At 41.4% G+C, this 14,167-nt stretch overlaps 1 protein-coding gene across 3 annotated transcripts in view; it reads left to right on the top strand.

The window, feature by feature from the left end:
* Window positions 1–1,972: 1,972 nt before the first annotated feature.
* NAT10 (N-acetyltransferase 10) overlaps window positions 1,973–14,167 on the top strand; it is a 34,201-nt gene continuing 22,006 nt past the window's right edge. The window contains exons 1-10 of one of the 3 annotated variants that reach the window (XM_034769701.1): window positions 1,973–2,144; window positions 3,148–3,222; window positions 4,535–4,657; window positions 6,464–6,555; window positions 7,528–7,699; window positions 8,243–8,365; window positions 9,317–9,378; window positions 10,597–10,711; window positions 11,724–11,831; window positions 13,165–13,298. In XM_034769701.1, the coding sequence (XP_034625592.1) occupies window positions 4,550–4,657; window positions 6,464–6,555; window positions 7,528–7,699; window positions 8,243–8,365; window positions 9,317–9,378; window positions 10,597–10,711; window positions 11,724–11,831; window positions 13,165–13,298 (914 nt within the window). In that variant the 5' untranslated portion in view covers window positions 1,973–2,144; window positions 3,148–3,222; window positions 4,535–4,549. The remainder of the gene's footprint in view (window positions 2,145–3,147; window positions 3,223–4,534; window positions 4,658–6,463; window positions 6,556–7,527; window positions 7,700–8,242; window positions 8,366–9,316; window positions 9,379–10,596; window positions 10,712–11,723; window positions 11,832–13,164; window positions 13,299–14,167) is intronic. The other 2 variants (XM_034769700.1, XM_034769702.1) reach the window with 2 other exon arrangements.

The raw sequence follows: 14,167 nt of genomic DNA, 5'->3' as shown, positions 1-14,167 counted from the left end.
ATCTCAAATGTGCAATTCAAAATAAAGGATTCTTCATCTTGTTTATGTTAATTGTATCTGTTACCTTTTTGAGATCAATACAAAATATTTTTTAGGGTAGGGCTTAAGTAATGGTGTTTCTTTAGTGAAAAATGATCTTACATGTTCTTTCATCACAGGCTCAAATTTAGCCACTTACTCAACTTGGCCTAAGAGGTTTCCATTTCCACACTTGGTAAGTTTTTCCATGGATCCATGAAATGGTAGTTTTGTTCAGCTAAATGAAGAACAATGCCACAGTTCTTTGGAATACAACTTGCAGGTGTTCTCTCTTCAGTGTGGGCAATGATGGTGAAGTCTGGTCAGTTGCATACTCAGTTTTCACTCATAGTTCCAATTCTCTTCCTTGTATTTTCAGTATGAACATGGCTTTTCTTGTGAGTTTGAGTTATGTGGCTATATAGCCATTTCCCAAAACCAACACCAATAAGGTTGCTTACCAACACCCCTTAATTTGCAACAAGCACAGAACACTAGTCCACATTCCTGGAATCTATGAGCTAGTTTGTATATTTTCTCAAATTTTCTTTTGTAAACAACCTTCTGTTGTGAATTGGAAAACGTTTACCTTTAACTTGCCCTAGTTGGTGTCCCTATGGTGGTGGTTGTTTTTGTCATCTATGAATCTGGGTCCAGTTGAAGGATCACTGATGTTAAAAAGGGATGCTGGAATTAGTGGAATTATTTCTGAATTATGCCTATCCTTGCACTTGTGAAATAGTGGTGTAGTTTAAATATTTCTTGCTCATTTTTTTCATGTACGTCTAAGCTTCTTCATTGGTTTTCTGGGCTAATTCTACATTCAAAAAGCTGCCAGGAGTCCAAAAAAAAAAAAAAGCTTAAGTGTATCTTGTATGTTTCTTAATCTGCTTTTTCCTCCCCCCCTCCTCCCCCTATGGGTTAGCTGTACTTGATCTAAATTTTTTAGAACCTCCTGACACTTGCGAATCGGGGCCAAGCTGTGGAAATTGTTACAACAGGAGGACAAAAATGGGGGTGAGGTTATGCTTAAGCATGCTCCATGAAGCCAGCTCTCTTACAAATCCCTGCTACTTACATACCTTCCTTCTTCTTTACTTTTTCTCATCATAATACAATAAGAGGATATTCAACTAAATTGAAAGGAAATACATATGTGGACTTAAAAGGCATCGTTTTAGGCTCCCCTTGGGGTAAGGGGTACAAGGCCCTTACCCTCCCTCGTCTAGTGATCCTGGGTTGGGCCTAAGCATTCTGCAATCCCTCTCATAAATAATAAAAATCTTTTCTGCTACTCTTGACCATATATGCCACGGCCCTACTTTTAAACAGCAGCACACTATGTAACTACTACCTGCAACTGTGTACCAAAAAGGCAATGTGTCATATCTCTAGGGCATTCATTATGCGTGTCTAACCGGTTCAACTACACTATCCTTTCCCTCTTCACTTCATAACCGTGGTAGCACTACAACTGCCCTCTTACATACAGTTAGGGTATGTCTGTCTACTGCTATTAAACTACAGCTGCCTGTTTAACTGCTGGTAGATGCAGCATGAGCTCTGGGACTCTCCCACCTTGCAGGGTCCTAGAGCCTGGATGTCTACACTGTAATTAAACCGCGGCCTCTTAGCCCTAGCTGGGCTCAGCTGACGGGCCAGCCCTGGGTTTTAATTGCTGTGTCCACCTCTTCTACTCTGCTCTGCAGCCATTGAAATAGCCTAGAAACTGCGGCGTAGCGCTGCGTCTCTCTGTAGCAGCGGGATTCCCAGCGTGTGTTGCGCCCTTTCTATTTAATCCGCCTCCCGCTCCTTCCCCTGCCGCCAGCTGTTTGCCCCTCCTGCGCCTTCAGTGCTCCCGCCCCGATGCTGCCCTGTAGCCCCGCGAGTAGCAGCCGGGAGGCGGTACCAAGTGAGGGCGGACTCCGGGCAGAGGCGTCAGCAGCAGTTACCGAGCATGCTCCGCTCGCCGCGCAACGTAGCGTAGCCTTCCCCTGCCTGGTCCTTCTTCCCCGGGCCGCCTGTCTCCCAGCCGGTTATCCACGTGGGTGAGTGCTCCGCGCCGCGCCGCCAGAGGCCGGGGCTCTGCAGGGACAGGAGCTGCGGAGCAATCGCCGCCGGGCTAGGTGAGGCGCGGGGTGGGTGTGATGGTGGTGTTAATAATGCCCCATCCGTCCGTCTCCAAGCCCCGTTGTCAGCGCTGGTTTGTCACGTCACGTGGCGGGGCGCTGGGCAGCGGCGGGGCAGTGGGGCTGCGGGTTTGGGAGGCGTGGGTGGGTTTGCTCCTGGAGCCGTTTTTTTCTTTTTTCTTCTCCTGTCCGCTAGAGTTTTGAAAATGAAAATGTAAGACGTTTCTGCCATGTGGCTCGCATTAGTTAGCCTGGCGGCCATGATCTCCGCCCAGCACTTTAGATCCTCCCCCAACGCTTTCACACGCCTGTTTATTTTCTTGACTCTCCCCCCGCCCCAAGCTTCTCCAGTTTTTTCTTCCTTCCTCCTTCTCAGTTTTTCTCAATGTTCCTGTTTTCCCTATCGGTCTTAGTCTTTCTTTCTCCCCCTTCCCACATTCGTTCTTCCCAACCAGCCGCAGTCCCATGTCAAAGTCGGGATATTCCTGAATTCATTCCCGTACAGCTCCCCTTCCTCGTTGTTGTTGTTTGTTTTTTTTCCCCCTGCTTTACATGCGGATCAGAGGGCCTGTGTAGTTTTGCAGTCACAACAGTGGTTGTGTCGGAGGGCACCTGACATCGTTTTTGTTTTGTTTTGTTTTCTGAAGAAAATATTCTGGTTTTATGGAGGTTTTTAGTCACCTTGGAATATGAAATTTACAGCAGTGAGCAGCCGGAACAGGCAGAGGATGGACTAGGTCATGGGTTCTCAAACGGGGTCATGACCTCTCAGGGTGTCATGCGGTTATTACATGGGGGTTGTGAGCTGTCAGCCTCCACCCCCAAACCTTGCTTTGGCTCCAGCATTTATAATGTTAAATATAAAAAACATGTTTTTAATTTGTAAGGCTGGGGGGGAGTCTCACTCAGGCTTGCTATGTGAAAGGGTTCACCAATACAAAAGTTTGAGAACCACTGGACTAGGTGATCAAATAGCCCTTTTCTGTCACTTCTGCTTCAGAGAATCTTGTAAGGATCTGATGTGCTGTGCGTGCATACGCTTGGAGAACAAAGGATACAATCTTTACAATTTCAGGTAGATTCAATGGGTCTGGGAACCTTTTTGCAGCCTATCAAAACAATGTATTGTGTATTGGCTGAACTACCTCAGTGCTGCTCTTCATTGGAGTTAATATAATCCTTTAGCTCACTGAATAGAGGTCTAAGTTTTGGAAATGAACATGCAAGAACTTTCATCCATCTGGATATGATTAGCTGACAGTCATGGTCTGTGTGTGTGTGTATGTGACTACACATAGTTAAAGCATGGAATAAATATTGATCCATTGCTTATTACACTGTCCTGCAGTAGTGTTCAAAAAGCACTGCTAGGCTAATGGTCGGCGACAGGGCAAGTCCAGCATCTCAAAAAACATTGGTGCTGTATACCATTGGAAGTGAAATCTCAGTTTTTCCAGCAGCATACTTCATTGATTTTAGTTTTGTCACCCCAAGGCCGGCTCTAGGTTTTTTGCTGCCTCAAGCAAAAACAAAAAACACCTCCCGGAATGCTGCCCCTGGAATTGTGCCGCCCCAAGCACGTGCTTAGTTTGCTGCTGCCTAGAGCTGGTTCTGTGTCACCCAATGAAGTACCTACACATAAAATGACAGTTTGATTACACCTTTCATCCTTCCCAAAATATTACCAAAGTTACCCTTTTGGTAACCTCAGGAGCCAGAAAGTGATTCTGTGAACCTAATACAACTTTAATAGCCATTTCCTCTCTGAGAATTTGGAATCCTGCTTCCCACTGGAGTAAGTCCTTAATCTGTAACTAGTGCATTGTGAAGTAACAGCTGCTTAAATCTTGTGATGAGAGTGGAGGAGAAAAAAGCAACATGGTAATCAGAATAAGGTGATTGTAAGATCTAATATTTCATTATCTTAGTGACTTTGTTGGAACAATACAAATACATCCAGTACTGTTAACTTAAGGGTTGGGCAATTGGAAGGAAGGTGCTGCCTTGCTCATTAAAGATATCTATTTACCAGTGAAACCCCATGTTGGAAAAATGCTGTCTGCTTTTTAATTGTATGACAAACCATTCTGAGTTATTGCACTGTGTTAAATGTTTCTTTAAAAGTCATTCTAATGTAAACAATCTCCCCGAGAAGTTGTCAAATTACTTTTTTAAATCAGATACTTAAAAAAAAAAAAATCAAATATGTGATTGTGATTGTTGGAAGATAGTGTCAGACTGAAAAAAGTCAAGAATATCTGATGTAAAAATCTCAACCATCTCATAAAAACTCTGGGCATCTTATGTTCTTGACACCGCTGTACATCCTAAACTGAAACATGCTGTTGTAGGTCGGAGACTGGCTAACTTTTGAAAAAACTTTTCAGGCATTTTTACTAACCATGCAGCGCAAGAAGGTAGACAATCGCATTCGAGTGCTAATTGAGAATGGAGTGGCTGAGCGACACAGGACATTGTTTGTTCTAGTTGGAGACCATGGCAAGGATCAGGTAACTATCAGCCTCGGACCAGATATTTTCAGTGGCTCTTTTTAGTTAATGTACAGTCTGAGTCTAGAGTGGTGGTTCTCAACCCACGGCCCAATCAGCACACAGCTGTGGCCCATGTGACATCCTCAGGGCCGTACAGTAGTATACATATTGTGTGGATGTGGCCCACAGTGATAAATAGGTTGAGGTATAAATAACTTGCACCTTTCATAAGGAAGGAAACTAATTTCTAGAGCAGCAGAGATGAGAATCTTATCTGACAAGTAGACATTCTGTAATTGAGTTAGTATATTGTTCATTTTTAGAGAAGTTTTTCTGTGTATATACTATGTGTTGTACCTAATAAGGATGTAAATGCTGTAGAGTGTGATATTTATATTAGTACAAACCGTGAAATAATAGAAACACAAGGAATATCAATAATGCTTGGAAGGATGTAACTATTAAGCATCATCTGCTATTTTTAAAAAAGTTCAGGAAAGATGAAATAAAGCAGGTAAAATAAAGAAGAATCTGAACTCTTCTTAAAGGAAAAAGATTCTCTACTCCCTTGCAGGCTGCTGAGAGTTTCCTTCATTTAATTTAAAGTGGTAAAATTATCCTAATATTCTCCTACAAATTGTGTCACCTTTGTGACTCAAGCCAGGTGTTACCTATCCAGTTACCCTTCAAGGCTCACCACAGTAGAAATCCTACTGGAGTAATTTGTAGAGGCAACATTGTATGGAAAGACATCTCCCACACATCTTCCCCTTTGGGCTGTCAGTGGTTGCTCTAGTGAGAGAGAATGACTAGCACTGCCCAAATTCAGACACCCCCATCTACTACATAGGGGTTGAATGTGCTGCCTCTGTAATGCTGCTATCGTCTGCTGATGCAGGTTTCAAGAGACATGGGGAAAAGTTACCTTTGTTTAAAAGTCTGCCTGTGCAATAGACAGTGAAGGCCTTGTCTAAACACAAAAGTTGTATTGTTTTAAATATGCTGCTACTATATTATACTGCACTAATATAATTCAGGTGGTACAAACAGTCTCTGCAGTGTAGACTCATTTATAGCTTATTCCTGTAGAGAAAGGAGAATAAACCAGACCAGTATAAAGCACTTTATAGTGATACAATCCCTAATGTGGATGTAGTTATACTGGTATAACTCCACTGATTTAAAAAAAAAAAAAAAAAAAAACTGCACCCCGAATTGACAGCTTGTACACACAGTTTATACACCAAGCCGTTACAAACAAGTTATTTGGAAGGAGACACCAATTTGTCTAGTAACTAGTTACCCATCCTTTCTTCCTTTATGCAGTGTGTAGCTAGACATTCAGCATACATACAAAGCTTGTGATGTTTGAGATTCATCTGCTTTGTATGGAGAATGCTTTATTCTATGTCAGATATGTTTTAAAAATATGGCAAAGTGGAACTATAGAGGAAGGAATAATTGAAGCAAAGAGTTGGTAGCCCTCACCTTGCACAGATCTGCTTTAATGGCTTGATGGGTTTTGCACTGCCCATCCAGACTTTAGAAAGGATCCCCTTTCCCAGCAGTTCTGCTCCATGTTATAATCTGTAGCATGCCTTGCATGGGGTTCATGTGCTGATGTTCTGGGGGGTAATACAAGGTGCTGGATGTGAGTTGTGCCATCTCCTAACTCCTGTTGATACTGAGCACTTGTGCAATATAAGTCTATTTCTAAAATCTGATATTTTCCACTTGGGATCTAAAAAAATGTTTCACTTCATGATTGTCTCTTCTCAATGCAGCTGTTGGTTAATGTGCCTTTTGATTTGTGCCTTTTGGTAGGTGGTTATACTCCATCACATGCTATCTAAAGCAACTGTGAAGGCCAGACCCTCAGTCCTGTGGTGTTACAAGAAGGAGCTGGGCTTTAGCAGGTAAGAAGTTTTTGTCTTTTACTCTTTGTTGGGAGTCTAATTGCACTCTAACTTGTGAAGCTGATGTAAGGTAGCTTCTTGTCAGGTCAGCTGTATGTAGGTCACATGATTCAATCGAGTGGAGACACTAGGCTAAATCCTGTGGTGATTGTTCAGAAGTTTCAGTGTAATAGAACTGCTTGTTTTGACTTGAATAGTGTGGCAGAAGTATGGAGCTGGGAGCCAGGAACTGCTGAGTTCTAATCACAGTTCCAATGCAGAGTCTGTGACCTGGTGACCCTCTCTACCTTAGTTTCTACACACACACACACACACACACACACACACACACACACACACACAAAACTTCAGTAACATTTAGGCATGGTCTATACCTAAGCATAGGCTGACCCAGCTGTGTTACTCAGAGGTGTGACTTAAGCCCCAGTATATGTACTGTTAGGTTGACAGAAGAACTCTTCCATTGACCTAGCTGTTGCCTTTTGGGATGGATTAACTACAGCATGGGAAAAACCTCTTCCATCACTGTAGCAAGTGTTTAGACTATGGCACTACCATGGCACAGCTGCAGTGCTGTAGCATCTGTAGTGTAGACAAGTCCTTAAAACTGGAGGCAGACTGTAGGCCCTCATGTCAAAATCCTCGATTTTAGAGGTATCTGAATCTGTACCTACAAATTTGGGTTCAGAATCAAAAGGGTACCTGTTTTGGGAATTTCTTTCAGATTTGGATATAAGACAACTGACATTTTTCAAGATCAGTTGATCCTATTTGATTTCTGTGATTTTGGGCTGAAATCTCTTAGGAACAGTTGATGAGTTCAGCACTGTGTAACCCAGACATTACCCCAGTTTACTCTAGAGCCTGAACTCTGGAACCCTCTTTTTTAAATCTGAACCAGATCTCAAACAGCCTCCTCAGCCCAGCCCTCTTCCCATGACAACTATAATCATTTTTGTTTTTTTTTTCTAGCCACCGTAAAAAGCGAATGAGACAACTACAAAAGAAGATTAAAAGTGGAACTTTAAACCTAAAGCAGGATGACCCTTTTGAGTTGTTTATAGCAGCTACAAACATTCGCTACTGCTATTACAATGAGACCCATAAAATTCTTGGTAACACCTTTGGCATGTGTGTACTCCAGGTAACAAATTTATCATTTAGCGTAAAAAAAAAAAAAAAAAAAAATTACACTAGAATGAGAGTCTTCTTTCCCCTGGACCATTTACTGCCTTTCTAGCAATTTAAATGCCTTACAGGAGAAATCTTTGTCTTGCTAGTATTTTTCAGTGATGACGGCTCAAGGTATTTTGCATGGCTTTTTGTGAGCACAGTGGATTTGTTGGCAGAATTGTAATTAGAAGCAAGAAAACACTAATGTTATAGAAGCTTGCCTTCCAGAAATATTAGAGAGAGAGAAGGTGGGTGAGGTAATAGCTCTTATTGGACCCACTTCAGTTGGTGAAAGACCAGCTTGGCACTCTAACCAACAGAAGTTGGTCCAGTAAAAGAATTACCTCACCCACCTTCTCTCTCTAATTTCTTTGGACTGACACAGCTACAACTACACTGCATACCTCCAGAAATATGTTTTATGGCAGTTTGATTCCTGTTAGCCGATGCCAGTTGTCTTGGAAGACTCACAACAACCTTGAATTTGTTTGTTACTGTGTGTTTTATTTTCTAGGATTTTGAAGCCTTGACGCCAAACCTGCTGGCTAGAACTGTTGAAACAGTGGAAGGAGGTGGAATTGTGGTGATTCTCCTCAGAACTATGAACTCACTGAAGCAGCTGTATACAATGACCATGGTATGTTTGATTAACAAGCACCTCTGATCCTTTCCCACACAGTGGTGGTCCAGAGTCTCCAGACATAGTGCATTTCTCTTCAACTTTATATTATGTGCTGAGTCATCATTTAAGTGCCCACCCCACCTTACTGTTCTTTCTCTGCCATTGTGTGTGTGTGTGTGTGTCTACTATTAGGCAGTTCTGCTTAATAAGGTGACTTGAATTTCTCCTAGACTGAGGGATCAAAGGTGAGGACGCATAATTAACAACTTAATTATTTAGATATAGAATAAGGGTTTGATTCTTCTCTGGAACCTCAGTGTCACAAAGTATTAATGATCTCGGTCTGGGCACTATACAGGCAAATGGAATGTACAATGTTATCCTTCTTGGCGGGGGGGAGGCACATTGGCTAGAATTTTATTAACTTGGAAAGAGCTCAATTTGCCAAATTCATACCTAGTGTTAAGTAGGAGCAACTTCACTACTGATAATATCTCTGAAGTGTAACCTATTTATGCTGAATATATTCATTTTTCAGCTAGGGAGTTTCACTAGTAGTAATTGAATCGGCACTTGAATTGGAGAACCAGTTTTTTTTTCTAGCTTCACTGATGAGGCATTCACCATGGGGTATTTAGCCCCTGCATGACTGGGCCATAAATTAGACAGTATGATGCAATCACATAAAGTTCAGGGAGTAGATACGGCTGGCGTGGAAATTAGTGTGGGGAAGGGTAAAAAGGTGGTATTTTTAAAGAGGAATTTGGAGGGTTGGGGAGATGCATGGTATACAGGAAAAGGAAGTTTTATGCCAGGGAAAGGAGAGGCATAGTCAAGAATGGATGGGGACAAAGGGATGTTTGATAGTCCATATGAATTATATTCCATATAAACTGTGCTCTAGCCCAGAGATTCCTTCATGTTTCAAACTTGTGAGACTGAGTGATCTTTGTCTTGTTATTTCAGGATGTTCACTCACGCTACAGAACAGAGGCACATCAGGACATAGTAGGGAGGTTTAACGAAAGGTGGGTTGTTAGGAGCTTGAAAACCTAAGTTAAGTCTACATTTGCAAGAAAGGCATCCACAGCAGTGTCTTGTTTCAGGATTGGCACAATGTCCTGTTAACTTAGAATAATGTATGTGCCTTCTTATCACAGAAGTGGCTGCACTTTGCTGGTGGGGGAGGGGTGTATATGTGTGTGTGTGTATGTGTATGTATATATATATATATATATATATAATGTATGTATGTATGTATGTATCTCTACCCCGATATAACGTTGTCCTTGGGAGCCAAAAAATCTTACTGCATTATAGGTGAAACCACGTTCTATCGAACTTGCTTTGATCCACCGGAGTGCGCAGCCCTGCCCCCCTGGAGCACTGCTTTACCGCGTTATATCTGAATTCGTATTATATCGGATTGCGTTATATCAGGGTAGAGGTGTGTGTGTGTGTTATATATAATAATATTAAAAAAAAAACCTTTGCATATCTTACAAGGGCTATTGTGGAGCTTAATGAGTTAATGTTTGTGAAGCACTTTGAGATTCTTTGATGAAGGGCTCTTCAGAAGCACAAATATCAGAATTACGTTCTCCCAGTGTTGCAGCTCTTGATGAGACTCGCAGAGCACTTCCACAGCTTAAAAATATGAAACTGTTGATGCATAGCTTCTCTTTATGGCATTAGATCAGTCTCTTGTAAAAGCCAAGAAATCTGCCTTACTGTACTGAATAAACAGTCTTCATTGCTATTAGGATATTTAACTAGCACCATCTTTCCCCCGGGAAGAATATAAAATGTTATTTAGCATGTAGCTGGTGGATGTGTGGTCTCATGGATAAAACGGAATCAACAACCAGTATGAGTGTAATTTTAGAATTTTACAGTGATGGGTACATGTAACTACTTCCTTGGGGTCAAGAATTGCCTGTTTACACTGATATTTTCAAATTAATTGTCATGTCCTATTCTGAGGCTTTCTTGAAAGATCACCTTAAATTGGTGGAATGGAGGTGAATGTCTCTGGTTTATAGAACATTCAGATGTTATAATAACAGGGCACACTAGGAATGTTAAGTAAAAGTGGGCTGAGTAACTAACTTGTCTCAGCCCAGCTATAAAACTGTGTAAAAGCAGGACCAGATTGTAAGTGCAGCATCTGGAGAGAAAGGGAGCCAGGGTAAATAAGCTCTGTGTCACCAGTGCTGTATTTGAGCTGGCTTTGTCTGATCATGCAGATTCATTCTGTCTCTGGCCTCTTGTAAGAACTGCATAGTGATTGATGATCAGCTCAACATCCTGCCAATCTCTAGTCACATTGCAAACATAACACCAGTTCCTCCACAGTCTCAGGTAAGTGTATATTACGTATTTGATTCAAAGCCTTTTCCAAGGCAAAGATGCAAACAGTATTTTAAAGTTTGATAAAGATGAGGTGGTTCTTCCCCCACTAAATAGCAAGTATTATTCTAACCTCAGACTAAAGGAGAGCAGAGCCAATTCTAAATTCTGGACTTGAAGATTCAACTGCTTCTTATATCTGGCAAGCAGTGTCTATCTGGGCACTGTAGAGAGCAGTGTCAGTGATTCAGCAGTGGGTGCTCTTTTGAATCATTGCTGAAAAAATTCTCTAGCAATTTGATAGGAAGCATTGTGCTGCTGGCAATGCCAGCTGTCAGATGAGAGGTTGATCACTTATGATGGCTGAATATCTTTTGGCATGTTTTACCAACATATCGGGGTTTAGCTCTCTGTCCTGAGAATATTGCTGTCTGGGTAATTCTGGTCACCAAAATTCCCTGCAGTATGTTGGATGCTTCTCCTAAACTGTTGAATAATATTGCTGTTATGCACTTATTGCATTTCACTGATGAAAGAAGTGTCTGTGTATAATCTGCAAAGTTTTGGAAGCACGGGGAACAGAAGGTGCTCTAAACTTGTATATCACTATTTACAACAGAACTTTGAGTTATTTGAGTCCTGAGAAGTTCTGATCCATAGACTGAAGATGACTTACCAAAAAAAACTTTAGAAAGATATCTAGCAATAATCTCCTCTTCTGAGTTAATACAGCCTATTGTACCAGTTCTCAATAATCTAGAACTGAGGCTGGGTTGATCATTCTTTTAATCCAAGTCCAGAGAGGACTGGATTCACACCTCACCTGTCCCTCATTCTGAAGGATGTATTATATGCTGGACCCAAATGTATGCCCCATCTACAAGCCTGATCCCAGTATAGCTTATTAAATTTGTAATAGAACTTCTCTTCCTGCCATATAAAGATATGACAGGTGTGGAGGTAGCAGCTGTGCTGAAAGGTCCCTTATTAATCCTGCTTTGTTAAATTCTTCTCTTGCTTCTAGGAGGATAGCCTCAGACCTCAGGATCTGGAGCTGAAGGAATTGAAGGAGAGTTTGCAGGATACGCAACCTGTAGGAGTGCTGGTGGATAGCTGTAAAACTCTGGATCAGGTTGGCATGGTGTTAAACTGGGAATGCTGTTCTCTTGACAGATGCCCCAACCATTCATGTTTTTGTCCCATACTGTTCCTCTGAATGAAAAGTTCACGAGCCAGTGCTGCCTCCTACAGGAAAGCAACTCTCCCTTGGCTTGCTTGGAAGAGTTAACATGACGGGGCAGCTCAAAGGCAGGTGTGAGAGGCCTCTTCAAGCAGCTTGACATTCCCTAATGAAAGGAAGGGTTAGAATGGAAAGAGGCTGAGGAGTTGTACTAGCAAGTTCACTTACTGAGAGGAAATGGCATAGGGCTCTCAAAGCATCAGATTTGCGTTAAGTGGGCAACTGAGCCACATGTTCAAATAGTGGCATGAGTTGACTTAGCCCATTTTACCATCTCTGAAGGTAGCTGAGCTATTACGTAACTTATTTTGTGTCTTACATTTAACAACTTAAACTCCAAGTCCAGTCCATGGATGATAAAGATTCCCAACTCTTTCAATTGAGCAAGGGCTTGTCTTGGTGCCCTTGTTCAAAATGTCCCGATCCCTCGTGTGGTACAGAGTGCTGGTTGTGTACAGTTCTCCTTGCGAAAAGTAACTTTTCAAGCATGTGATTTGAGAAGGGCTGTGAGATCATTCTGAGTGAAAGATGCTTTGTAAAAGGCAAATACTTATTACTCTTGCTGCTATTGTTTTCACCCTTCCACAGATTAAAGGGTGTATGTGTCTCTAAAGTTAAAACAGGTCCTACTTTGTCCCTTGCTTTCTTATGATGTCCAGTTTGTAGGGTTGGTTTGGTCAGGGAGTACACTTAGTGGTTAGAGCTGAGACTGGGATTTAAGATTCTTCCCATTGACCTGGTGTGTGACCTTGGGCAAGTCTCTAAACCTCACTGTTCCTGCCATCCCCCATCTGCACAATAGATCAGATACTTTCCTACCTTACGGAGGGGTTCTGGGACTTCCAAGGGGACTTAGGTACAAATGACAGTAAGATGCTTATGAAAATCTCCTGGTATAAAGTGATTTAAAGTTCTCAAGTAAAACATGCTCTTGAAATCCACAATATAACTATAACTATCGTTCTCTTGCCCAGTCCCATTTTGAGAGCTCAGGGTGCAAGTATGCTCAGAGATTGTGGTATTAAGTATCAAGCAGTTAAAAAAAAAACAAAAAACGGTATTTGGCCGGTTTTAATGTCTCTCTTCCTCATCGTTTCCCGTCCTGCCCCCCAATGCCTGGAAAAAGGGATGTGTCAGCTCCCACTAGTGATACCATTCAGTAAATGTGGACATGGCTTTATTTCTCCATTAGACACTGCTCCTGTGTTTGTTTCCTATTCACCAGGCAAAAGCACTTTTGAAATTTATTGAAGCCATTTCTGAGAAGACTCTGAGGAGCACCGTGGCTTTAACAGCTGCCAGGGGACGTGGTAAATCTGCTGCCTTAGGATTGGCTATAGCTGGAGCCGTGGCTTTTGGGTAAGCTTAACCTCAGTTGTCCAGGCTTTTATTTGCGTTTGTAAATAATGCGAAGGCTGAGAAGGATTTGAGGTGCATTTGTGTGTCAGTAATATACATATATTACGCAATCCTTTTTATGCATTTTGATGGATAGTTGTATTGATTTCCAAATCTTTCCATTTTTATACGAACAGGAAATTTTAAATCTTTAAAAGTCAGAATAATCACATTTAAAAAAATAAAATAGGCAACTAAAAATCAGTTATCAGTTGTGTAGTGAAACCAATGAGCAATAGAAGTTGAGGATATAAGTGTGGTGAATTCTGACAGCGTGCTTGGATCTGTATGTAGCATGGGACTATTCATGGGCTCAAAGTTAAGATATTCATAAGTATTCATAGGATCAGGGCTCTGCTAGGTAAACAACGTAATACTTGTGTACATTGGAGCAGGTGTCCCAGGAAATGGAAGGGCTTACCGTTTTAATTTTTTGAATGTACCTTTTTTTTTTTTGGCATGGTGGCTTAATGTGGATAGGGTTGTAGATTCATAACATGCAGAAATGATCATATTTCACTTTTCAAGCATCAGTCATCAAGAAGTGATGGATTTCGCTAGAATTAGTAACACAGGAACATAATTCTCAAGTGACTTGTCTGTACATCTTAATTTAAATATTGAGATTTATCTTTTATCTACTTTCGTGTGGAGAAAGAATTGTACTATTGCTGTATCTAACTGAAGTCACATCCGTTCATATAATGAAGTTCACTGTCCTTTGTATGTGAGCTCGAGTTTTATTAGATATCTGAGAATATTGATTTGCTTGTTTTAGAAATAAATGCACGTAATATATGTCCGAAATAGTAATTTTTAAGTAGTCATTC

The sequence above is a fragment of the Trachemys scripta genome, chromosome 4, assembly GCF_013100865.1.
Source record: "Trachemys scripta elegans isolate TJP31775 chromosome 4, CAS_Tse_1.0, whole genome shotgun sequence".
Classification (NCBI taxonomy): domain Eukaryota; kingdom Metazoa; phylum Chordata; order Testudines; family Emydidae; genus Trachemys; species Trachemys scripta.
This window is presented reverse-complemented; position numbering and strand designations above follow the sequence as displayed.